Source organism: Schistocerca americana, chromosome 6 (genome assembly GCF_021461395.2).
Source record: "Schistocerca americana isolate TAMUIC-IGC-003095 chromosome 6, iqSchAmer2.1, whole genome shotgun sequence".
Classification (NCBI taxonomy): domain Eukaryota; kingdom Metazoa; phylum Arthropoda; class Insecta; order Orthoptera; family Acrididae; genus Schistocerca; species Schistocerca americana.
In genome coordinates this window covers 249,464,808-249,492,365 of record NC_060124.1, presented here as the reverse complement: position 1 = coordinate 249,492,365, position 27,558 = coordinate 249,464,808, and the positions used below count along the sequence as shown (strand labels likewise).

General features: G+C 39.7%; 1 protein-coding gene, 1 non-coding gene and 1 pseudogene across 2 annotated transcripts in view; all 3 read left to right on the top strand.

The window, feature by feature from the left end:
- Nucleotides 1-27,558, top strand: part of LOC124620075 (dynein axonemal heavy chain 1-like) — an 804,068-nt gene that overhangs the window by 672,276 nt on the left and 104,234 nt on the right. Inside the window, exon 47 of the mRNA XM_047146741.1 lies at nucleotides 7,173-7,283. Coding sequence (XP_047002697.1) covers nucleotides 7,173-7,283 — 111 coding nt within the window. The remainder of the gene's footprint in view (nucleotides 1-7,172; nucleotides 7,284-27,558) is intronic.
- Nucleotides 4,473-4,590, top strand: LOC124620398 (annotated as a pseudogene).
- On the top strand, nucleotides 23,779-23,853 carry Trnas-uga. Its single transcript has one exon. It is a non-coding gene; the product is annotated as a tRNA-Ser (tRNA).

Here is a 27,558-nt window from a genome sequence, read left to right as displayed (position 1 = left end):
TGTGGCTTATGACTATATCTCTCGAACACCTTCAGTTGCTTGGATAAAAAATGTACTCACCATGTGGCGGCAGGAGAGCACCTGTGAAACTTTAGGAAATTTGCAACTAGTGCCGCCTCCTCCTGGCAGAAGGTTTTAAGGGGAAGAAAGGGGCACGAGGGAAAAAGACCAGCGAGATTTAGGAAATGGGAATAGTTATGGAAAAGTCACCCAGAATATGGGAGACTGACTGTACGGGATGAGAAGGAAAGACCGATTGTTGGGGACTGCACCAGATGAGATTTGAAAACTTGGGAGCTTAAAGGTGGAAGAACGAGAAATAAGCAAGGCAGTGATTACTGATGTAAACATCCTTTCATAGTAAATGAGAGTGGAAAGCTTAAGTGCATTATACATGATAGAGTGGTTGGGTTGGGGGTGGGGGTGGGGATGGAGGAATAGACAAGTCAAAAAATAAAAGATATAGAAAACAAAAAGGGTGTGAAAACAAACAATGAAAATCCAGGATGGCATTGGATGGAATAATATTGTCATTAAAAGTAGATATTAAACAGATGTTAATTTCTTTGGTCATGGCATTTCCTCTCACTACCTTTCTCTTTCTTCAATGCCCTTTAGTTTTCTATATCTTTTATTTTCTGATCTGTGTGTTTTTTCCCTGACCTCTACAAAGTTTAAGCATCAGAAATTAATTATTATTATTTATCATTGCAAAATCGAAGTGCACATCCACACATAAAAGCAGACATATGCGAGCACTTGCATGTGTTTGTGTGTGTGTGTGTGTGTGTGTGTGTGTGTGTGTGTGTGTGTGTGTGTGTGTGTGTGTGTGTTCCAAATCTCCTCCAAAACCAGTGGACCAATGTCAACCAAACCTGGAACACACATACCTTGCTGTCAGATGACAGTTGCTTGAGGGGTGGCGGGGGGGTGGGGGATGGGGGTGGGAATGGGGATGGGGGTGGGGACGGGGGGAAGCATAGGTGTACAATGCATGAATTTTGTTAATCCAATATTTGAGAATGAGAGCACTTAGTAACTAGCAACAAACTTTACACATAATTTCAAACCTTTACGAAACTTTTTCTTGCTGACAAGCCGTACAAAATGATGAAAGGAAAAATATGTATCGCTTATTAGGTTCTGCTATTCGTGCAGTAAAATCACCTCATGAGTTATGAGAATATAATTTAATATGTGTATCATACTGACTGTATTCATGACACATTTACTTTTACAGACATTATTCACACTGAGTGCCAGTGCAAAATTTTATTGTTGTATGACATGTAGTTCAGGAGATGTTAAGTCATAAACATTAAGCAACAGGCCAGATGCTCTGTGGTACAGGCATGGACACACATGGGCAATGCTGGCCTTCTCCTCATATATATGAAAATCATTTTTGCCCTTAACATAAGTTTTCATGGTGAATTTTATATTCTCTATAACTTAGTAACAAGCCTAAGTGTCTCTGCAGCCTGCTTACACAGACATTCTCTTAAAATTAATAATCCTTATCTCTATGTGCTGTATAGTTAAATGTCTGTGTTATAATATAAACTGGAAATTAGAAAATAACCGTGATTCGTATTTATTACAATCTGCATTAAAGCAAGAAACTTGATTGCATTTATCAAAGCCTTTTCAGGGATCTTGTTGGTCAAAATTGTCTCAATATGTATCTCTTACTACATAGCCATATACATAGAGTAAGCACATTAGGCACTGATACATAATTTTATACAGTACAAACACTAATCATTTTAATTTATTACCTGTCTGTGGATATAACAAATATGAAAGGCACATTATAAATGAATTTGAACTTTGAGATTTTATTGTCTGTGTCACTAGATTTATCATGAGTTTTCACGAGAACAGCTTCCCCAATATTGAACATAATTGGTTTTAGATATGTATCATGTATTTTGATTCTTCCTAATGTACACTTGTGCATTTTTTCTCTCAGTAATTCTTACTCTTGTGAAGCATTGAAGTTGTGTCATGATGAAAAATTAATCAGTTCTTCCACTACACTTTTCAGCTTAACAAACAATGTAACCAAACTTGCCATAAATCTGGTGCTTTCATATGGCATATAGTTCATAATTTCTTTTTTCTCAGCTACATATTTGCCCTACATCCTGTGGTGGTTGTGGCAATATGTTGTGAAGTACCTACCTAGGTTGCACATGTAATGCTTGGCTGGATTGCCCTGTGTGTGGTAAACAGATATGCAAATAATTTCTACTCCTTTGTCTTTCATTCCATCAGTCCAAATTTTGGAAATAAATCGAAGTCCATTATCCAGTAATATTGATTTAACTTCCTGATTTTTACAAAATGGTCATTTACAAATCTGTCGAACACTGCTTTGGTTATGAAGTCATGTAAAGTACACAGCCTAACAAATTTTGAAAATGTATCTAGCACAAATAATATATATGTAAAGTTACCAGAAGTTTTAGGTAATGGACTGTAAGAATCTGTTGCCAAGATTTCTAAATTATCTTTGGGTTGTATGCTTTGCATTGGACCATGGCTAGTCATATTTGACACTTTTAACTTTCGAAATTTACCACACGTTATACTCTCTCAGTTACTTTTCTCATCATGTTGTTAAAAGTCACAGATTCAGCTATCTTATCTACACATCTTTTTTGGCAACAGTGACCAAAAGCCAAATGAAAGTAGTCTGTTAGCTATGATACATATATGACTAGCCAACACACATGCAGCTCTTGTCCATTTACATTCTGTCATATATACAATAAACCAACATATATTTTACAATATTTTTTAATTTTTCAACAACTTCATCTTTAGCATCAAATTTGGTATTAACTTATTTCAGACTTTCTTCTTCATTCTGATAGCAATGCATTTTTTTAGACTCTACTTACTTTCTTCCCTCAACACCCTTGAAATACATTACTATGTATATGTCATACATATCTATTTAATTAACTATCGCATAAGGATCATATGGTAATCTTGACAATGAATCAGCTATATGTAGTTGTCTACACTTCTTACATAATGTGCTGTTGCCCAAAGAGCAGGTTGTCAAAGCCAGGTTGGTACCCTACAACAAAACCTCAGAACAGTATTGTCACTGCATGCCACACTAATGAGTGAGAAATATTGATGTAGCCACACCTAGTGGAACTTTGCTACACTGCTGGAATCAATGGTCTACTTAACCTAACTTGACCCAGTCTGCAGTCAACAGTCAAGATGACAGCATTGTCGTAGAACGAACTTTATGTGAACATTATGTTGTATTCTTCAAGTGAAGAATTTTGTAAATTTCTCTGTATCAAGTGATACTTTAATATGCAGCCAGTTTAAATGCTCAGAACATTCCTTTGAAAATGGATTATATAGAGTTCAGTAAATCTTCATAACCGTATTGGAATAAAGTGAACTTATATTTTACCTGTTCTATTTCCACTCCATCTCCTCCCAGAACAAACCAAAGAACCCACCTTTGTTCTGGGGCATGTATTTTTATACAGAACAACACATACTTTATAGTCAAATTTTTGTACAAACAATGCCCATCTTGTCAACCTTCTGTGTAGCAGACCACAGTTATTTAAAAATGACAACACTTTGTGGTCAGATGAACCACAGATTTGTGCCCTCACAGAAATTCTTTGCAATTATTAAACCCCAGACAATGGCTACAGCTTCTTTTATTTCATATTTGGGAGCTCTACTTGTGAAAGGTACATGTCCAGATAAAAGAACTATTTTTCTTTAGTAAATTACATAAATTTGGATCATGAAAGACTTGCCCACCATGTATTTGTGATAAAAATTGTAAGTACCATGAAATGCTTTTAATCTTTTTTAGTTTTCAGAAGTGGAAAGTCTTTTATTGGTTCAATCTTTTATGGGTCCTTAGTTCTCCCCGATGTCATTATAATATGAATTTGCATTTCTTTATCTTTGGTGTCATTCCATCACATTTCAGTGCATGGAAAAATTCTTTAAGTTGCAGTGTTCTTCCCATGAAAAAGTTCCTATCAGCAAATCATCAACATAGATCATAATTCTGGCATTAAGTGCTTTTCCTAACATGTAATCAAGAGTTTGTATGAACACTGATACAGATGCGTTCAGTCCAAAAGGAATAACTTAATGTGGACAGCATTTCCCAGCAAAGAGGAGAACTATCTATTTTTTTTTATTCCTGCTCTAAGGCAATTTGCCAGTAATCCATGTCACATATAGATTTGTCGTGTACCACACATTGTGAAATTTCTGCAACATATCATCTAAACATTCTGGATTATCTGTGTCATGTTTTACAACATTGTTCAAATTGTATGCATCTATTACAACTCTGCAGTCTTTTTTATTAACTAAAATCAATGGATTACTGTTTTGAGTCCTACATCATTCTGTAATTCACCACTCTGCCATACAGTTCATTTCATTTTGCACCCTCTTCTCCCTAGCTAGCCAATGGCCTTGCCGCAGTGGTAACACTGGTTCCCATCCGATCACCGAAGTTAAGCACTGTCTGGCTGGGCTAGCAGTTGGATGGGTAACCATCTGGTCTGCCTAGTGCTGTTGGCAAGTGGGGTGCACTCAGCCCTTATGAGGCAAACTGAGGAGCTACTTGATTGAGAAGTAGCGGCTCCAGTCTCGTAAACTGACATACAGCCGGGAGAGCGGTGTGCTGACCACATGCCCCTCCATATCTGTATCCAGTGACACCTGTGGGCTGAGGATGACATGGCAGCCGGTCGGTACCAATGGGCCTTCTGAAGCCTATTGGGATGAAGTTTAGTTTATTCCCTAGCTAATGGTACCTAATTAAAATGTCCGCAAAGTGATTCATGTGGCACTGTTTCAATTTTGTATTCAAATTTATGGACTAAACCAGGTTTCTCTGAAAATACTTCTTTATTAGTAATCAAAATATGGTATAACTCTTTCTTTGTACAGATTTTATATTCGAAACTTGTCCTACTCAGGTTGCAAATTCGTCCTCAGAATAGGAAATTCCATTCAAATTTCAAAAGTGATAGAATTCCCCTCCTTCACTTAGTCTATTTCATATAAATAAGGCAGTTAGTTGCAACTGTGTATCATGATTTGTACCTGTTCATTAGCTTCATCGAAATTCATTTCCATCTTACCTTTTCCTACTTAACAAATTAGCACCCTCTTATTACAGCCAATAGGTTTGCTGCAGACACCAGTAGCACTTAAATAACTTCATAGCCATAACAAGCATCTAAACAAAAACTTACTCTGTTTTAATGTGTTCATAAATCAAATCAGATAGAACACTGCTTTGACTATCAGTGTTTGCTGAAAGTTGAGTTTCTATTCTATACATTTCAATAGGAACTTGATTTTGACATGTTGCTCTGATTCATTATCCTTATCCTCCCATAATGAGTCTTGTGCTACATCTAACTCACTCAACAGTACATCCAGATGCTTTATTTGGGGGTTTCTCCTGCCTCTACCTACTTCTTTCTTTGGTTTGATATAATACATGTTTTATTTCTGATGTATTTAATTCAGCAACAGTTTCACCATCCTCAGCACTCTCATCTGAATCTAATAAGTCCATCTTGACATCGTGTACATTGTAATCTTCTGATTAATTTACAAATTTCACATGACTATCAAAAGTTGTATGTTCATGCAGCAAATTACAGTTTCCATCTGTCTGCACAATTCTGTCACCTTTATACAGTCAGGAGAGGATCAATTAAATTTTGATTTATCAGCATCTCACATGCATTATCTTCTCTATATTCACTAAATCTTACATTCCTCTCTCTTTCTTTCACTTTTCTGACCCATCATGTATTTGACCAAGTTGCATTTGCCGTTCCCTATCATCTACCATTTTGAATTAATTGACTGAGACAGTTTCCAAGCTTTTTTGCATTTACATATGTCTGCCTGTGTCTGTATATGTGCAGATGGATGTGTGTGTGTGTGTGTGTGTGTGTGTGTGTGTGTGTGTGTGTGTGTGTGTGTGTGCACGCGCGAGTGTATACCTGTCCTTTTTTCCCCCTAAGGTAAGTCTTTCCGCTCCCGGGATTGGAATGACTCCTTACCCTCTCCCTTAAAACCCACATCCTTTTGTCTTTCCCTCTCCTTCCCTCTTTCCTGATGAAGCAACCTTGGGTTGCGAAAGCTTGAGATTTGTGTCTGTGTTTGTGTGTTTTTTATTGGCTCTATCAACATACCAACGCTTTCTCGTTTGGTAAGTTACAGCATATTTTTATATATAAAGAGAAGCAACTAAAAATACTGGATCTAATATCACAATAAGCATATGAATAACAAAAGGGAAATAAAATGTGAGGACAGAATGAATGACAAATTGAAGCAACATGATCAGTAATTAGCAAATATGAGGAAATCCAGCCAGTCAACTACAAATGATTTGTGGATGGCACACAGGCAATTGTAAACCTAAGTACAAAAACACAAGTGTTCCTCCTGCTGCACCACCTAATACAAGTGATCTGTATATATACCTGTGTGTGTGTGTGTGTGTGTGTGTGTGTGTGTGTGTGTGTGTGTGCGCGCATGCGAGTGCAGATCACTTGTATTTGCTGATGCAGCAGGAGGAACACTTGTGGTTTTGTACTTAGGTTTACAATTGCCTGTGTGCCATCCACAAGTCATTTGTAGTTGACTGGCTGCCTTTCCTCATTTTTGCTAAGTACTGATCATGTTGCTTCAATTTGTCATTCATTCTGTCCTCACATTTTATTTCCATTTTGTTATTCATATGCTTATTGTGATATTAGATCCAGTATTTTTAGTTGCTTCTCTTTGTTTATATGAGTGTCTCACTAGACTAATGTAATTCACAGTCTTTATTTTTGCAGTTTATATTTCAGATATAAATTTTACTTGTCTAGAGCCTCTAAGAAATCCCTAGAAATGGCTTTTGCATTTGTTCAAATAAATTTAGTCTTGTTTATGATCTATGTCAGGATTTATTTCCAGTTTCATCTTTGTATTGCCACATCTTAATTTAATAGATACAGATTAAAACTGAGTAAAGATGTTGTAATCATCAAACATGTTCCTCATAGTTTTGATTTTGAGATAACTGTTGTGGTAGTCTTCTTTGCTGCTATATGATGATAAATTGTTTGAAAATCTCTTTATATCTGCAGATGAAAATGGGAAAACGCATGTTTGTGATATCACTTGGGCAAGGACAAGGACCCAGAGCTGAAAGCATGCTGCTGAATGCACTTGAGATTGGAAACTGGGTCTTCTTTCAGGTAAACAGTTTAAAGATAAAGTGAAGAAACTAATGTCACCTGCTTGGACCAGTGACATCATGAACATATCAGCAATCTATGTAAATGCAGAAGATTGAAACTGTACATGATCTTTTATTGAGCAGTTCAGTAACTGTAGCAAAGACCCTTCTTTTAACACACACATTGACTTTGCCAGTTAACAAACAAACTATCACCTTACATCCCAAGCTAGACTTTGGGATGCTCTGTGTATAGTGTTATCACTACAAATGTTATTCCAGGTATATACTTCTGTTACCATTATGTCACTGTTCAAAGTTGACAACCAGTTTTGAAAACTCCATTCATTCATTCACACATCATGTTTTGCAAATCCTAGCGTGGAACGAATGTTTCAGGAAGTGGAATGAGTCAAGTTACACATTAACAGACAGAAGCAACCATTCTGGCTATCTCTATAAAGTATACTATCAGCAGATTATGATTGGCACTAGTCTTTTCAAACTGATAATTATGGAAAATCAAAAGATGCTTATTTTGAAGGAAAATAAATGTTGTTGTTATTGTTGACATGAACAAATACCTATCCTTGGTACAGAACCTAGAGAACTTTTGCATTTGTACTTTTATTTCTAGTCAAGTGAGAATGACATCAGTTGGCAGCTGGTAAAGACAAGTGTCAGCAAAAACTTTTCTGTGTTTCTTATTTGTGTATTCATACTGAAGTAATGGGGGGGACTAATTTTATTGGCATTGATATGTTATCAGATGCTTTCTTTGCTGATGAGAATCTCAGCAGTCTCTTCTAGCATCCTGTCTGCTTTTTTATTGCCTGTTTTGCCAACTTTATTCATGAATCACTGTATTATTAGCACAGCACAAGTATGGGAAGCAGTCAGAAGAATCTCTTGAAAGCAAAGCAGGCCACCTATCACAACTGGACTGAAGGAGTAATGTCTCTAAATCAGACCTACAGACATTGCCCAGACAATGACACAGCATTCAGCCAAGACTATTGTTATTCCTAGCCTGGATCCAGAATCCCAAACCACCATCTAAACAATGAAAGGGATGGTTTAAACTTCATGTCTAATAACACTGAGTACTGTAATTGGCCCTTCTCCATGTGGAAGCTAGGTTTGGCTCTCTCTCTGAGACTTTATACTACATCTGCTGGTGACCAAATCAAGTACAACATTCTGCAGAAACTTCAAGAAAAATCAAAGAAAATCCTTCCAGAAGTTTTGAATAAAATGAACATATAGAACAATTTGTCACCTTGTACAGGAAGACAATTTTGGTCTCCCTGCTCTAAACAGGGAAGGGCAAACTAGCCTCAGCAGTTACCAAATCATCACCTTAACTACTTGTGTAGGAAAGACATTGGAATATATGATAAACCATCACCTGATCTGGAACCTTGAGATCAAGAAGTTCTTTAGTTGCTCTCATTGTGGGTCAGGAGGTATCGATTTCCACTACTGACAAGTTTGTTAGTTGTTCTCATTGTGGTTCAGGAGCGATCAACCTTCTACAGACACTCTAACTATGTATACCAAATGTGAGCGGCATTTTTTATAGATAAGGTGCATGATACCTCTTGGAAGCACAGTACATTCTCATAAAGGTCTGCCAATGGGGCTTCCCTGGAAGGCTGCCTGTACTTATGTGGTCCTTCCTGTTACAATGTATTTTAGATACAGAGTTGATGGAGTTGTATCTGACTGATCTGAATAAGAGAATGATGTTCCTTAAGGCAATATTATAAGCTGCTATTAATGGTACGATGTACACAGTAAGGAGCCTTTGTGCCCTGTTCCTTATTTGTGGATGATTTTCCACTTTTTTGTTCCTCTTCCAACCCTGCAACAGTGACTCGCAATTGCTATTGGAAGTTTGGAGGACTGGGTGCTCTTACAGATTTGAGGTTGGTTACAGATTAGTGTGTGTGTGTGGGAGGGGGGGGGGTGTGCATGTGTGTGTGATGGATATACACCTAAGAGATCTAAAGGCGAAATCTCTCAAGGTAATGAACAATGTATCAGTATTTTTGATTGCCTGAATCACTGGTCTTGGTGAGCAGACAGGGTACATCTGCTGGTTTATGGATCAACAAGATCTACCTACCTGATTATTGCTGGTATCCATCATGAGGGGATTAGGCTGAACAAAGGTGCGTATAGTGTATTCCAATACAATACTTAGCTTCAGTGCTGAGCCTGGAGAGCTGTCACTTGCCATCCAATGGTAGCTTTTTCTGGTGCATCTAAAGTAGAGATTACCTGCTGTTCCAGAGTCACTGGCTTGCCAAATTATTGCTCATTCTCCCACAGAAGAAACAATTTTCTCAAGTTGTTGAAGGCCAGTAGGCCTTTTTTCTAGATCCTTGAAAACCATGACCTACTGACACTTCTGTTCCTTCCTGTTATAAATTCTCCCAGGTATTTAAATTTGTCCACCATTTGCACAGTGCCTTCCAGTGTTTCTATCTGCAGTGCTATTTAATGTCTTTGTCTTGTTATAGGCGATCCCGGCTGGGGTAATAGCAGGAAATTTAAGGGGGGGGAGGCACTGCCATGAATGGTAAAATACCAGTGGTTACAGGTGTTGGAGCAGCACCTTTTTTAGGATAGGTAAGACAGAAAGATGTCAAGTTCTATGAGAGGTCAGGATTGAAACAAATCTTCAGTTTAGGAAAGAAATTCAACAGCACAATTCTAGCACATTGGATCACCAATCACAGCTATCAATTATAAATTTTCACCAATCACCAGAAATTTTATCTCCACCAAGTTGTATCTCAGTCCTAGGTAATTGCATTGACGAACTAAAGTCACCCAACCCAATTGACATAATCTGCCTCTCTGAACACCATGTGACCACTGGTATAGGAACTAGGCCTAATCACAATGAGAAACTCAGACAGGAGACTACTGCAAATGTTAGAATAAGGAAAGGTTCTCATAAAAGTATAATTAAAAATAATGTAAGTATATTTCATCAAAATATTGGGAGTTTAAAGAATAAAGTAGATGAGCTTCTGGTTTGTTTGGAAGATTTAGAAGCTGAGAATGAAATAGATATACTATGCCTGTCTGAGCATCACATTGTTACTGATATGGATAAGGTAAATGTAAGTGGTTATAAGCTCTCTGCACATGTAATGAGAGAAAATATGGAGAAAGGAGGAGTTGCCATATATGTCAAAAGTTGTCATTGTGCAAAAAGTATAGAAACAAAAAAGTTTTGTGTAGAGAAACATATAGAAGCATGTGCCTGTGAGCTTAAATTAAATAAAGGCACATTTATAATTGTAACTGTATATAGGTCCCCATCAGGAAATTTTCATCTATTTCTGAAAAATTTGGACTCCTTGTTGTGCTATCTGTCAGACAGGGGGAAGCAAATTATTATTTGTGGGGACTTCAATGTAGATTCTCTGAAAGAGAGGTATAGGAAAAATGACCTTGAAGTATTACTCAGTTCTTTCAATTTGACACCCGTTATTGATTTTCCTACTCGGGTGGTAAAGGATAGCAGCTCACTGATAGATAACTTCTTTATAGACCAAGATAAGTTTAACCAGATAAATGCTCAGCCTGTTGAGAATGGTCTTTCTGATCATGGTGCACAGCTAGTTACAATATATGACATAGCTCCATTCAGCAATACTAAACAGTCCTCCAAAGTAGTACGTTCAGTCAACAATTTAACAATTGCAAATTTCAGGGAAAGCCTACAGCAGTTAGACTGGGATGAGATGTACCGTGAACCTGATGCCAATTTAAAATATAATTTATTTCATGACATTTTTGTAAATGCATTTGAAAACTGCTTCCCCAAGAAAATAGTTAAATATACTCGTAAGAAACCTTGTAACAAACCATGGCTTACTAAGGGTATAAAAATATCTTGTAACCGGAAAAGGGAAATGTATCTGACAGTAAGAAAGAGTAGTGACCCAGAAACTATCAAAAATTATAAAAACTACTGTGTTATATTAAGAAAAGTTATTAAAAAATCCAGGAGTATGTGTATCATGTCTGAAATCAGCAACTCTGATAATAAAATTAAAACAATTTAGAATATTATTAAAAGAGAAACAGGTCAACCAAGAGCAGAGGAAGACAGTATTACCATCAAATTGAATGAAAACTTAACGAACAAAAAGTCAGAAGTTGAAAATATTTTTAATAATCATTTTCTAAATGTTGTGGATATAGAGGGATCCAGGTGTTCATTAGAAGATGCTAGGCTGTTAATGGAAGAGGCCATACCTATGCAATTTGATACAATTGAAATCTCACCCACTTCTCCCTCTAAAATTAGGAAAATAATAAACTTGCTTAAAAGCAAAAACTCACATGGAATTGATGGCATTTCCAGCAAAATACTAAAAGCTTGTTCTCAACAGATAAGTAAGATTCTCAGCCACCTGTGTAATAGCTCTCTGGAACAGGGCATTTTCCCTGATAGACTGAAATATGCTATTGTTATACCTTTGCATAAAAAGGGGGATAGATCTGATGTCAACAATTACCGTCCAATCTCCCTTCTAACAGCTTTATCCAAAATTTTTGAGAAAGTAATGTATTCAAGAGTAGCTTCACATATCTGTAAAAATGAAGTACTAACAAAATGTCAGTTTGGTTTCCAGAAAGGTTTTTCAACAGAAAATGCCATATATGCTTTCACCAGTCAAATTTTGAATGATCTGAATAACCGAACACCACCCATTGGGATTTTTTGTGATCTCTCAAAGGCTTTTGATTGTGTAAATCATGAAATTCTGCTAGAGAAGCTCAAGTATTGTGGCATGAGTGGGACAGTGCACAAATGGTTTAATTCGTACCTAACTGGAAGAGTGCAGAAAGTTGAAATAAGTAGTTCTCGTAACATGCAAAGATCAACACATTCCTCAAACTGGGGAACTATCAAGAATGGGGTTCCACAAGGGTCAGTCTTGGGTCCTTTGTTGTTCTTATTATATATTAATGACTTGCCATTCTATATTCATGAAGAGGCAAAGTTAGCTCTCTTCGCTGATGATACAAGTATAGTAATCACACCTGAGAAACAAGAATTAACTGATGAAATTGTCAATACTGTCTTTCAGAAAATTACTAAGTGGTTCCTTGTAAACGGACTCTCACTGAATTTTGATAAGACACAGTACATACAGTTCCGTACAGTGAATGGTATGACGCCATTAATAAATATAGACCTTAATCAGAAGCATATAGCTAAGGTAGAATATTCCAAATTTTTAGGTATGTCCATTGATGAGAGATTAAATTGGAAGAAACACATTGATGATCTGCTGAAACGTTTGAGTTCAGCTACTTATGCAATAAGGGTCATTGCAAATTTTGGTGATAAACATCTTAGTAAATTAGCTTACTACGCCTATTTTCACTCATTGCTTTCATATGGCATCATATTTTGGGGTAATTCATCACTGCGGAATAAAGTATTTATTGCACAAAAGCGTGTAATCAGAATAATAGCTGGAGTCCACCCAAGATCATCCTGCAGACATTTATTTAAGGATCTAGGGATATTCACAGTAGCTTCTCAGTATATATACTCTCTTATGAAATTTGTTATTAACAACCAAACCCAATTCAAAAGTAATAGCAGTGTGCATAACTACAATACTAGGAGAAAGGACGATCTTCACTATTCAAGATTAAATCTATCTTTGGCACAGAAAGGGGTGAATTATACTGGCACTAAAGTCTTTGGTCACTTACCAAATAGTATCAAAAGTCTGACAGATAACCAACAAGTATTTAAGAAGAAATTAAAAGAATTTCTGAATGGCAACTCCTTCTACTCCATAGAGGAATTTTTAGATATAAATTAAGAAAAAAAGAAAAAAAAAAAAAAAAAAATATTAAAAAAAAAAAGTAAAGAAAAACAAAAAAACACAAAAAATAAAGTTGTTATATTAACTTAAGTATGTTGTTAAATTAACCTAATTACGTCATGTATTGGAAAATTCGACTCGTTCCACATCATTACGAAATATCGTATTCATGATCCATGGAACTAGTATTAATCTAATCTAATCTAATCTAATCTAATCAGTCCCACCTTTCTGGCTACCTTACTTAAGTTGCCGAGTTGTGTCTTTGTGTCTTCTTCTGTCTCACTTACTATTGCTATGTCATCTGCAAAGGCTAGGCAGTCTACTTGAGCCCTGTTGTCCTTTTTGTCCCCCACATGGGTCTTTGGTATTCCCATTTCCTCGTTTATTGCTCTCCACTGCCTGATCACTTCGTCCAGTGCTATATTGAACAACAATGGTGACAATCCATCTCCCTGTTTAACACCAGTCTTGATCTCAAATTCTTCTGACAGTGCTCCTCTGAATCTCACCCTTGCTTTTGTGTCTGTCAGAATTTCTTTTATGAGTTCTTGTGTTGTTCCATCAAGTCCTCTGTTCTTCGGGATCCTAACAAGAGTCTGTCTGTCGATGGAGTCATATGCCTTTGTGAAGTCCATGAAGGTTATTACTGTCTTTTTGTTTTTTAAGGCCCTATGTTCTATCAGTTGCTTCAGGATAAATATCTGTTCTACACAACCTCTTCCCTTCCTGAATCCTACTTGGTAGTCGCCAACTGTACTTTCTACCTGTTCTTCTACTCTCTTGAGCAATAGTTTTGACAGCACCTTGTATCCGACCTCTAGTAGCGATATTCCTCTGTAGTTGTTTGCATCTCGTCAGTTTTGTTCTATTAAGAATTATGTTTTGAGTTCCATCTGCAACAAAATAATGAATCTTCTCACAAATCTGATCGAATACTCAGTACGCTTGTATTTTGTTCACTAAACAAGACCATTGAATTGTATCAAATGCCCTCCAAAAGTTGGAATATGGCATCATCCTGGCTTCATTTGTCTATGGTGCTCTGAATCTCATGGACAAATAGAGTGAAACGATTTTTGCAATATCTTTATGTGGGAATCCATATTAATTTTTATAGAGAAGATTCTCATTCTTCAAAAATATCATGAAGTGTGAGCATAAAACATGCTCTGAAACTCTATAACAGATTGAAGTCAGTAATAAACACCTATAATTGTCATCAGTCTGATGATCCTTCTTTAAAACTACTATTGCATATGCTTGTTTTCCAGTTGTGAGGTGCTCTTCATTCCTCCAGTGACCTACTGTAAACTACTGTTAGAAGAAAGTTCTTTCACATAATATGTATGCAAAGTCCCAGGTACCTCATCCAGTCCAGTTAACTTTTTCACTTTTGAGTGCTTGTTGTGTATGGAGCAAGGCAAAGTGGCCACTGCTTGGATATACCTCAAAGCTGCATTGGCCATGGTTAACAGCTGCCCTAAGCTACAATTTTTTTTGGGCACCAGTGGTAAAAATTGTGACACCTCTGGACCAGGAACCCCAGATGCCACCACATTTTCTGATATACATCATGTCAGTGGTTTGTCCTCACAAGAGGCTGAGTGGCAGTCAATGGTGAGAGTGCACATCTTTGAATGGAGGACAAGTATGGGAACAGGGTGCTCAGCTGTCTCCTTACTTCTTAACAACAGGTTTGAGTTAAAGGATGCCTCTGGTGGCAACAGTGAGTAAGACTTGGATAGTGTTTACTTTTGATGAGCATCCCATTTCTTAACTGACTCTCAAAGAGACAAGCTCTGCTATGTGCACTTCTTACTAATTGTGCAATTCATGTAAACTTCATGATTATGTTAACACTGTAAGAAAAGATAAGATTGCTACTCACTATAAAATTGACATGTTAAGTTGCAGACAGGCACAATTAAAAGACACATACACATAAGCTTTTTACTACAGCCTTTATCAAAAAAGAAAGAGATACACACACCATTAATTCACACAAGCAGGCACACCTCACACACACACGACCACCAACTCGTGTAGCTCGGACCAGAATCAGCTAGAGTAGTCAAATGCCAACATATAATATGGAAGATTGCTTCTTTAACTGTGTGTGGGCTACATGGCTTCCAAGAACCAGGATTTTGATTTAATTGTAACCTTGGGAGGTAACTGATACAGCAAACATCGCATATGAAGTGAGTGTCACCATAGATATGCAGCAGTGCATTGTTCAGGTGAAACCAACATTGAGTAAAAGTGAATTTTATTGATGGCTTTAACTGTGTGTGTGGTAGATGTGGACATTGGTAGGCATGTTTCAGTGTTAAGCAACATGGTTTAACACTTTCTGGTCAGGCCACAGTAACTGCACCAGTACCCAGGTTGGCAGCCCTGCAGCCAAGCGACTAGCGCGAGGTTTGGTGTTCTCGTAAAGATAAGTTATTTTAGATTATAAAACACATAGATTAGTACTGATTACGTGGTAAATAAGTGTATTAGTGTGCCGTTTAAGTGTACCATTAAAGGTTTCATTTCTCTTTACGTAATATAGCAGAAAACGCGAAAAGACCGTACAGTCGTATTTTCTGTTTACGTTCTGCTGCAGCAAATCTATAGAATTTCGTTTAGTTGTTCCTTGCTCTCTCCAGCAATTTAACTTAGCGTACCTCTTCATTATTTAACTAGCATTTCCGGAAAGTAGCGTAAAGTTTAACTTGTTGTTTCAGAAACTTTGCACTTTTGTTTTTGTTTACACACAGTTGCGTATAGGCCAAATTTGTGTAACCATATTTTCGTGTTTATCTGTAATTTAACTGACTTATTCTTAATAAATTATTACGTTTATCATGAGTGAAAAGTGCTTGACTTGCCGTAGAATTGTTAGGTCGGGGCTTTGGTGTGATGGGTGCTGTAGTTTTTTCCATGTGGGTGACTGTAGTGGCATGGGAATAGGGGAAGTAAATGAGACTCATCAGTGGTTTTGTAGGATATGTAGTAGAGATAGGAAGATACTGGAACAGGAGGGGAAAATTGCTGCCCTTCAGGCTGAGTTAGACAAGGCCAGGGGAGATCTTGACAGGTTAAGGAGGGAGAAGGGTAAAGAGAGGTGGGAAGTGGCAACAGGCAACAGGAGGAACAGGCCTAGAACTTTGTCTGACAGCTTTATGGTGAATGTGGAAAATAGATTTGACCTGTTGCTTCAGTTAGAAGCTGGTGAGCCTCAAGCAGTTACAGGTGTAGACAGGGCACAACAAACTTTCAGCAGCAAATTGAAAAGTAAGAATGTAGGGAAATCAGTAAAGAGAAAGAAAGTGTTGTTGTTAGGTAGTTCCCATGGAAGAGGTGTTGGCCAACTCTTGCAGGATGAACTAGGATCAGAATACCAGGTCACCAATTTTTTTAAACCTAGTGCTGGTCTGGAGCAGGTGACAGAGGATTTAGGATCACTTTGCAAAGATTTCACTAAGGAAGACACCGTGGTTATAGTGGGTGGGGCAGGTAACAGTATTGACAGAGATCCTGGGTACAGCGTAGAGTGTGACCTGGCGAAGATTGCATCAGCATCGAGGCATACCAGTGTTGAGTTTGTATCTGTTCTTGGGCGCCATGACCGACCTCATTTGAACTCTTCTGTCAAGAGAGTTAATTTGGAGCTGGAACGGCTGCTCATGTCGGGTGCGGGGTCACACATTGGTGTGGTTCATGTTGATTCTATCAGTAGGTGGGATTATACTAGGCATGGCCTTCACCTCAACAGGAAGGGGAAGGATAAATTGGCTGGGGAAATAGCAAGAAAGTTAAAGGGGGGAGGCACTGTCATGAGTGGTAAAATACCAGTGGTTATAGGATTCAGAAAAGACCCTTTTTTAGGGTAGGGAGGACAGAAAGAAAACAAATTTTAAGAGAGGTTAGAACTGAGACAAACCTTCAGTTTGAGAAAGAAACCAAAAAACATAATTCCAGCTTATTACATCAACATAAACAGCCATTGGTTAAGAATTTTCAACTGTCAGCAGATATTTTAACTCCACCCAATTTTAAGTCAGTCAATGTGAAATGTCAGCTATCTTTATTGCATCAAAATATTCGAGGACTGAGAAATAAAATTAATGAATTAACTATCTGCATAGATGAATTAGAGTCTTCAAACCCAGCTGACATAATCTGCCTCTCTGAACATCATGTGACCACTGGTATAGAACTTTTAAGTGTTACAGGGTTTAGGTTAGCATCTCATTTTTGTAGATCAGAAATGGAGAAAGGAGGAGTTGCCACATTCATCAGGAACGGTCATAAATTTAAGAACATAGACATTCATAAATTTTGCCTAGAACAGCATATGGAAGCATGTGCAACAGAATTAGATTTTCACAAAAAATCTTTCATAATATTAAGTGTATATCGAGCACCTGCAGGTAACTTTAATCTGTTTGTAAACCACCTTGAAGCTGTACTGGCCCATTTAACAACCAAAAACAAAGAAATAGTGGTTGCTGGTGATTTCAATGTAGATTTCCTTAAAGACTCTCCCAATAAGAACCTATTTGAGTTAGTAACACTATCATTCAACTTAATTCCCACAGTAAAGTTCCCCACTAGGATAACCACTTGCTCACAAACAGCCATTGATAATATCTTTATAGAAAAGTCAAATGAACAAAATTATATTACAAAACCAATAGTCAATGGCCTCTCAGACCATGACATGCAGTTCCTTCTGTTAAATGTTAATACTGAACAGGATATAAAATCTGTTAAATCTGAGCTCAAGAGGGTAATCAGTAAGCCAAAAATTGATTATTTTAGGACACTCCTCAGAGACATTCACTGGACTGATGTTTACAGTGCTCATGGCATGAATGAAAAATATAACATTTTTGCTAATAAAGTGCTTACCTTATTTGAACACTGCTTTCCCCCAAAACTTACCAAGGTTAGAGCAAAGTCTACAAAGAAGCCATGGATTACTCGAGGAATAGGGGTATCTTGTAAAACAAAAAGAAAACTGTATCTGTCAATCCGAAACATTTCCAATGTTGATGCTATAGCACATTATAAGAAATACTGCAAAATATTAAAGACTGTAATACGGATGTCAAAGCAAATATATTACAAGGAAAAGATAGTCATATCAGATAACAAAACAAAGACAATATGGGATATAGTGAAGGAGGAGACCGGTAGAACCAGACATGAAGAGGAACAAATAGCATTAAGAGTAAATGATGCATTGGTGACAGATGTGTATAGTGTTGCAGAACTTTTTAACAAACATTTTATAACTGTTACTGAAAAGATGGGGTTGTCAGGTTCAGTAGATGCTGCTATGGATTACCTTAGACCAGACATTTCAAGTAACTTCCATAATATGAATTTGACCCTCACTACCCCAACAGAAATAACGTCCATCATAAAATCTTTAAAATCAAAAACATCTAGTGGGTATGATGAAATATCAACAAAGTTAATTAAAGAATGTGATTCTGAGCTAAGGAACATATTAAGCTATCTGTGTAACCAGTCGTTTATCAGTGGAATATTTCCCGAATGGCTGAAATATGCTGAAGTTAAGCCACTGTTTAAGAAGGGAGATAAAGAAATAGCATCAAATTTCCGTCCAATTTCACTGTTGCCAGCATTCTCAAAAATTTTCGAAAAAGTAATGTACAGTCGTCTTTATAACCATCTTATCTCAAATAACATACTGTCAAAGTCACAGTTTGGATTTCTAAAAGGTTCTGATATTGAGAAGGCTATCTACACTTACAGTGAAAATGTACTTAATTCATTAGACAAAAAATTGCAGGCAACTGGTATATTTTGTGATCTGTCAAAGGCATTTGACTGTGTAAATCACAATATCCTTTTAAGTAAACTAGAATATTATAGTGTAACAGGAAATGCTGCAAAATGGTTCAAATCTTATATCTCTGGCAGGAAACAAAGGGTGTTATTAGGAAAGAGACATGTATCAAGCTATCAGGCATCATCCAACTGGGAACTAATTACATGTGGGGTCCCACAAGGTTCCATTTTGGGGCCCTTACTTTTTCTTGTGTATATCAATGACCTGTCATCAGTAACATTACCAGATGCCAAGTTTGTTTTGTTTGCTGATGATACAAACATTGCAATAAATAGCAAATCAAGTGCAGTCTTAGAAAGATCAGCCAATAAAATATTTGTGGACATTAATCACTGGTTCCTAGCCAATTCTTTGTCACTAAACTTTGAAAAAACACACTACATGCAGTTCAGAACTTGTAAGGGGTGTCCCAAGAGTATATGTCTGACATATGATGACAAGAAGATAGAAGAAGTGGACGGTGTTAAATTCTTGGGATTACAGCTTGATAATAAATTCAACTGGGAGGAGCACACCACAGAACTGCTGAAGCGTCTTAACAAATCTCTGTTTGCAATGCGAATTTTGTCAGACATAGGGGATATAAAAATGAAAAAGCTGGCATACTATGCTTACTTTTATTCCATAATGTCATATGGGATTATTTTCTGGGGTAATTCATCAAGCCAAGCTAAAGTTTTCCGGGCACAAAAACGTGCAGTAAGAATTATATGTGGTGTGAACTCAAGAACATCCTGCAGAAGCCTGTTTAGGGAACTAGGGATACTAACTACAGCTTCCCAATATATTTATTCCTTAATGAAATTTGTCATTAAAAATATATCACTTTTTCAAACCAACAGCTCAATTCATGGAATCAATACTAGAAATAAGAATAATCTTCACAAGGATTTAAAGTCACTTAGTCTTGTACAAAAAGGTGTGCATTATTCAGGAACACACATTTTCAATAACTTGCCAGCAGCCATAAAAAGCTTAACAACCAATGAAATTCAGTTTAAGAGAAGCCTAAAGGATTTATTGGTGGCCAACTCCTTCTACTCCATTGATGAATTTCTTAGGAAAACCAACTGATTTGTATATAAGTACAACATAACTTCTGCACAATTTCAGTGCAGTAATGTGTTCACTGAAAATTTGTGTGTGTGTGTGTGTGTGTGTGTGTGTGTGTGTGTGTGTGTGTGTGTGTGTGTGCTTGTGTGTGTGTAAGTGTGTAAGTATAATCTAACTTCTGCACCATTTCAGTGCAGTAATGTGTTCATTGTAAATAAGTATTACAGTAGTTGTATTACATGTTTCTTACCTTATAAATAAATAAAAAACTTTTTTATTTTAAATTCAGTGCAATAGTATTTGTAAAATGACTCTTAGTGTTCATTAAAAAATGACGATCATTCCACTTGGGACCTGTGGAATGGTACATTAGCTTATTTGTTTTAGTTGTAAATATTTGTCATGTATTGTTGTTTTTCTGACATGTTCCACATCCTGGAGGACCTCCTCACTACGGATCAATTGGAATGTAAGTAAATCTAATCTAATCTAATCCAGGTGTCGTACATTTTCCATCTCCTTTGTGTGGCTCTTGCTTGTAAGATGGAGGAGGAAAGCAGATTGCTGTCTGTTTCAGAAATACTGTCATCAGTCATTGTCAGTTTCGGAATTTCCCCATTTTACAACAAACTTTTGTGATCAAGACATAAACTGAAGCACACTGCAACAACAAATGTGTGGGAACTGATCACACCTGTAACATTTTTTTGTCATGTAGCACTTGTGGAAGCAGGAATGTCCATTTACCAGCTCTTAAAACTACTAAAAGTGTGAACAACCGACTTACAGCAGCCACTGCTTGGAAATAATGCATCATGAAATAACAATCAGGAAAGCCACACTTAGAACTTCTTCCAGCACTGACTGTTTGGGAAATCACACCATGCCCATAATTTCTATAGGCAATGATCAGAATGTGTTAAAAATAGATAGTGCTGACAGGAGATTTGAATGTTGTTAATGCAACAGAAAAGTCTGGAGATACTTAATTTAATATAGAAATCAGTGTAATTTCAGGATTCTTATTAACATATGTATGTATTAATGTAGTTTTGACAAGTAATAAAATCCAAGATCCAATACTTTGCCCAACAATGTTGGCCACAATCCTAAATGTTGGTAACAGAATGATCAATAATAATATAATTATTAAATTTCTCCAGTCATTAGAAACTAATATGCAGGGTGTCTCAAAAGGTAGAGTACAACTTTAATGAGCTATAGCAACCAGACTACTTAAGATATTCACACTATGTTTGGCTTATGTGACACGCTACCTCACAAAGCTTTTATGCCATTCAATTAATTTCCACATGTGAGCCATGGGTGGCATGCACAACATCCAGTCTGTATTCAACCTACATCCACACAAGGTGCAATGTATCTCTATCAACTGCGGCAGTGGCAGCAACAGTTCTTCAAATCAAATAATGGAAAATCCAGGATCGAATGTAACAACATTATGAAAGGGATATTTGCTACTCACTTTATAGCAGAGATGCTGAGTAGCAGATAGGCACAAGAAAAAGACTGTCACAAAATAAGCAGTCGACCGACAAGGCCTTTGTCAGAAATAGGTGACACACACACACACACACACACACACACACACACACACACACACACACACACACTCCTGCAAGTGCACCTCACACACACATGACAACAGTCTGTGGCCACTGAAGCCACACTACAAGCAGCAACAGCAGTGCATGACAGGGAGGGCAACTGGGTGGGGGTAAGGAGGAGGCTGGGTCGGGGCAGAAGAGGGATATCAGGATAGGGGTGGGGGATGGTGAGTGCTGCTGTGGAGTGTGGAGGCACAAGGTGGAGAGAGGGTAGGGCACCTAGGTGCAGTCGAGACCTTAGACAGAGAGGGGGAAGCAGGTGGAAGGGGACTGGTTGTAGAAAAGGAGAGAAGTAAATAGTGTATGGGTGGAATAGAGGTATGTGTAGTGCTGGAATGCGAACAGGGAAGGGGCTGATGGCTGAGAACAAAGACTAATTAAGGTTGAGGCCATGAGGATTACAGAAATTTACGATATATTGCAGGAAGAGTTCCAACCTGCGCATTTCAGAACAGCTGGTGTTGGTGGGAAGGATCCATATGGCACAGGCTGTGAAGCAGTCATTGAGATGAAGGATCTCATATTTGGCAGTGTGTCCAGCAACAGGGTGCTCCACTTGCTTTTTTTGGCCACAGTTTGCCGGTGGCCATTCATGTGGACAGACGGCTGGTTGGTTGTCATGCTTACACAGAATGCAGCACAGTGGTTGCAGCTTATCTTGTGGAACACATGATTGGTTTCACATGTAGCCCTGCCTTTGATGGGGTAAGTGATGTTTGTGACGACTGGAGTAGGTGGTGGTGGGAGGATGTGTGGGATAGGTTTTGTATATATGTCTATTACAGGGGTATGAGCCACAAGGTAAGGGACTGGGAGCGGGGGTTGTGTAGGGATGGACGAGTTTGATGGACAGCAGAATACCATTATGGTAAGGGGGGGGGGGGGCGGGGGCAAGGATAGTGGGCAGGACTTTTCTCATTTCAGGGCGCAACGAGAGGTAATCGAAACCCTGGCAGAGAATGTAATTCATAATTCAGATGCTCCAGTTCTGGGTGGTACTGAGGTATGAGAGGAATGCTTCTCTGAGGCAGGACGGTGGGACTTTTGGAGGTGGTGGGTGACTGGAAAGATAAGGCACAGAAGATTTGTTTTTGTACAATGTTTGGAGCCTTAGATGAGATTTATGAAGAGAAATAGCTATGTACAGTCATAGTTTGTGTTTATATTGATGGCATTTTGATTGAGACTAATTTGTAGAAAAATCATGTAGTAATCATCCACAGGTCCAGCAATCATTTAGAATCACTGATGTCACAGTTAATCTACAGAAGTGACAATCTGTAAGGAAACAAATTAAATTTCTCAGTTGTCTTATTCACACCATTTTATTGAGGGGAGTGAAGAATTTTTCAGTCCCAAAATGTAACAAGCAATTGAACTCATTTTTGCAATTCTGCAGCATGCTTCTTCAACAGGCATTGTTCATCATTACCTGCTATCCAGAATTAGATTTACACTCTGCAGCGGAGTGTGCGCTGATATGAAACTTCCTGGCAGATTAAAACTGTGTGCCCGACCGAGACTCGAACTCGGGACCTTTGCCTTTCGCGGGCAAGTGCTCTACCAACTGAGCTACTGAAGCACGACTCACGCCCGATACTCACAGCTTTACTTCTGCCAGTACCTTGTCTCCTACCTTCCAAACTTTACAGAAGCTCTCCTGCAAACATTGCGGAACTAGCACTCCTGAAAGAAAGGATATTGCGGAGACATGGCTTAGCCACAGCCTGGGGGATGTTTCCAGAATGAGATTTTCACTCTGCAGCGGAGTGTGCGCCGATATGAAACGTCCTGGCAGATTAAAACTGTGTGCCCGACCGAGACTCGAACTCGGGACCTTTGCCTTTCGCGGGCAAGTGCTCTACCAACTGTGCTGCCAGGAAGTTTCATATCAGCGCACACTCCGCTGCAGAGTGAAAATCTCATTCTGGAAACATCCCCCAGGCTGTGGCTAAGCCATGTCTCCGCAATATCCTTTCTTTCAGGAGTGCTAGTTCTGCAAGGTTCGCAGGAGAGCTTCTGTAAAGTTTGGAAGGTAGGAGAAGAGGTACTGGCAGAAGTAAAGCTGTGAGTACCGGGCGTGAGTCGTGCTTCGGTAGCTCAGTTGGTAGAGCACTTGCCCGTGAAAGGCAAAGGTCCCGAGTTCGAGTCTCGGTCGGGCACACAGTTTTAATCTGCCAGGAAGTTTCATATCAGCGCACACTCTGCTGCAGAGTGAAAATCTCATTCTGAAAACATCCCCCAGGCTGTGGCTACGCCATGTCTCCGCAATATCCTTTCTTTCAGGAGTGCTAGTTCTGCAAGGTTCGCAGGAGAGCTTCTGTAAAGTTCGGAAGGTAGGAGACTAGGTACTGGCAGAAGTAAAGCTGTGAGTACCAGGCGTGAGTCATGCTTCGGTAGCTCAGTTGGTAGAGCACTTGCCCGCGAAAGGCAAAGGTCCCGAGTTCGAGTCTCGGTCAGGCACACAGTTTTAATCTGCCAGGAAGTTTCATTACCTGCTGTGTTAAATTTATTGAAAAGATACTGAAGACTCCTACAACAACATTGTGGAAAGCATTGACATTGTCTTACCAAAGTGTTCTCCAACTTAGTAACTAGACAAGTATCGTTTTGCATCCAATTCCCAAAAGATTTGACAAAGAATGTATAAACAAAAAAATTGACGTAGTTAACCATCATTCAGTGCAAACAGTGAACTGTTCACAATCTTGCAACAAAAGTAGAATATCCATTAACTTTGAAATGTAAAGACTGTCTTTTGATAAATTCACACATCACGGATTCCTCTTGAACAGACAGGGGAAGGAGCAAGTATGCTATAGACTGTCTTTATTAATTAAAATTAAAAATTGTATAAAACCAGATGCATTTATCTCTGAATCGACCAGTCTGCGTGAAGACATCAGTGTTTCACCAAAATAAATACAATGTGAAACCCAGTGCAATACAAGTGCCTAAATCAAAGCAAATGCTACTCGACAAGTGGATTACAATTAGAAGCACAACAGTACACGATAGGCAGGGCCCAGAATCCAGGGAACCAGCTAGCAAGAAGACACCACCCACATGTCACCCCCCCCTGCGGGTTCGGGGTTTAGAATAGACCCGCGGTATTCCTGCCTGTCGTAAGAGGCGACTAAAAGGAGTCTCAAATGTTTCGGTCTAAATGTGATGGTCTCCTCTCAGGTTTGACCTCCATCTTTCCAAGTTCTTCCGAAGAGCGAACCAATTGGGGAAGGGCACCTTACATGGTGCATTTTGGCCATCGTGCATTGAGACCTCTAGCCAGCTTTATCGTCATCCCATTGCTGTCCCGCTCGTTCTCAATCTCTTGGGCGACGGTACGTTCCTGGGTGCAATTTCCACTATGCACTGTGCCGTGTTGCTTTTTGTGGAGGCGACGACATGGACTTTATTGCACCTAATATCCAGCATGGTAGCCAGTCCGTTGTGGTGGGTCCGCCATGTACCCTGTTGTTTGTAGCCCCCCTGACAACACAGGGATTGCTCTACTGATGCTGTGCTGTTTTCTCCCCATATATGCCAAGGAGTAGATGCCCATCTCCCTGGGGCATCAGGACTCCTGGCAATGGCCATCCTGCCAGGTGGCCCTTGCTGTGGCTGGGTGGCGCCTGTGGGGAGGGCCCTTGGTCGGAGTAGGTGACATCAGGGTGGATGACATGCAGTGAAGCGTGGCACATCATCTCTTGCTGGTGGCCAGCCACCAGCAGTCTCTAAGCATTCGAGGGCTCACTTTAAAGCTAACGTGTATGACCCCAAATCGTTCCCCTCCCTGGCCACACCATAGGAGGAATGCAAGGCTATGAATGACAGTGAAACGTATTCGCCCCGATATCTTGTCTGTACCAGAGCTGATGGGGAATCTTTTGTATTTGTGAAGCCTCAGCTCTTTGTAGATTATTTAGAGGACAAGTTCGGGGAGGTGAAGGGCTTGTGCAAAATGTGGCCTGATTCAGTCTTGATAAAAACAGCATCCTCTGCCCAGTTATGAGCCTCACTCGCTTGTAAGAAGCTGGGGGATGTTTCAGTTACTATCACGCCCCATAAAAGCTTATATTTGGTCCAGGGCATTATTTTCCGCAGGGATCTCCTTTAACAGTCCGATGACGAGCTGCGCGCCAACTTAGACCGACGAGGTGTCCATTTCATCTGGCGCATCCACCGGGGTCCGAGGGTTCATCAAGTTGCCACCGGTGCCTTCATCTCGGCCTTCGAGGGTGACACATTACCTGAGAAGGTCAAGGTGATGGTCTACTGCTTTGATGTAAAGCCCTATATCCCTCCCCTATGCGGTGCTTCAAGTGTTGGAAGTTCGGTCATGTGTCTTCCCGCTGTGCTTCCAGCCTCATGTGTCGCGATTGTGGTCGTCCATCCCATCCTGATACTCCATGTGCCCCGCCTCCCATCTGTGTCAACTGCGGAGAGCACCATCCTCCTTGCTCGCCGGACTGTCCGATTCTGCAGAAGGAAAGGAAAATAATGGAATACAAGACCCTGGACTGACTGACCTACACTGAGGCTAAGCGGAAATTTGAACGGCTTCATCCTGTGCGCATGACTTCTTCTTATGCCGCCACTGTCACTCCTGTTGCAGTTCCATCAGCTGGAACACTTACAGTCACCTCTCAGAGTCGGAGGACCACACCTGCCCCCTTGATGGTGGGGGGGCTCTTCCCTCCCTGTTGCTCTCACACCACCTCCCTTGAGAGCAGTACCACCTCAACCACGGGGGACACTGGTCCCCACTTCCAAACCGGAGAAATGTAAGTCTTCTTTGGCTTCTCTCGCTAGGAAGGGATCCCTTGGGTCACCCCCTTCCCAGGTTCCTACCAGCAGCACAGCAGACACCCACCAGTGGCTGAAGAAGCCACAGGTCGCTGGTCGTAGGGCTTTGCGATCATCTTCAGTCCAGGAGACTGACTCCAAGAAGCCCTCCCAGCAATGGCAACCAAGGGAACAGCGCGAGAAAGCGAAATTGTAGACCCATAAGACCAAGGAACCTGCAGTGGCACCCACTCCACTGCTACCTACAAGCTCTGTGTCTGAGGATGAGGATGAGGTAGGGATTCTGGTGTCCGCTGAGGACCTAGATCTTGCCGGACCCTCGGACACAATGGATGTCACTCACACGGGTACTCAGTCAGTGGCAGCAGGTGACCCAGCGGTGTAATCTGCCACCCCAGTCCCTTCACGCCTTTCTCAGCCATGGACAATGTCATCCTCCAATGGAACTGCAGCGGTTTTTTTCCACCATCTAGCTGAGTTCCGACAACTTCTCAGCGTTCACCCTTTCCTCTGCATTGCTCTTCAGGAAACTTGGTTTCCGTCAATGCGAACCCCCGCCCTCCATGGCTATCAGGGTTATTACAGGAACTGAGCAGCTTATGAAAGGGTATCTGGTGGTGTCTGCATCTACATCCTTCACTCCCTTCACAGTGAGTCTGTCCCTCTACAAACACCTTTCGAGGCTGTCTCTGTTCGGGTGTGGACACCTCAGGCTGTTACTGTCTGTGATCTGTATCTTCCACCGGATGGTGATGTCCCACAGCATGTCCTGGCTGCACTGATAGCCCAATTGCCGCCCCCTTTTCTGTTACTGAGTGACTTCAACGCGCATAACCCTCTGTGGGGTGGATCAGTGGCAACAGGCTGAGGCGCCACCATTGAGCATGTATTGGCACAGCTTGACTTTTCACTTTTGAATGATGGTGCCTTCACACATTTCAGTGTGGCGCATGGCACGTACTCAGCCATCGACCTTTCGATCTGCAGCCCTAGCCTCTTACCGTCTGTCCAATGGCGTGTGCACGACGACTTGTGTGGTAGTGATCACTTTCTGTCACTGCC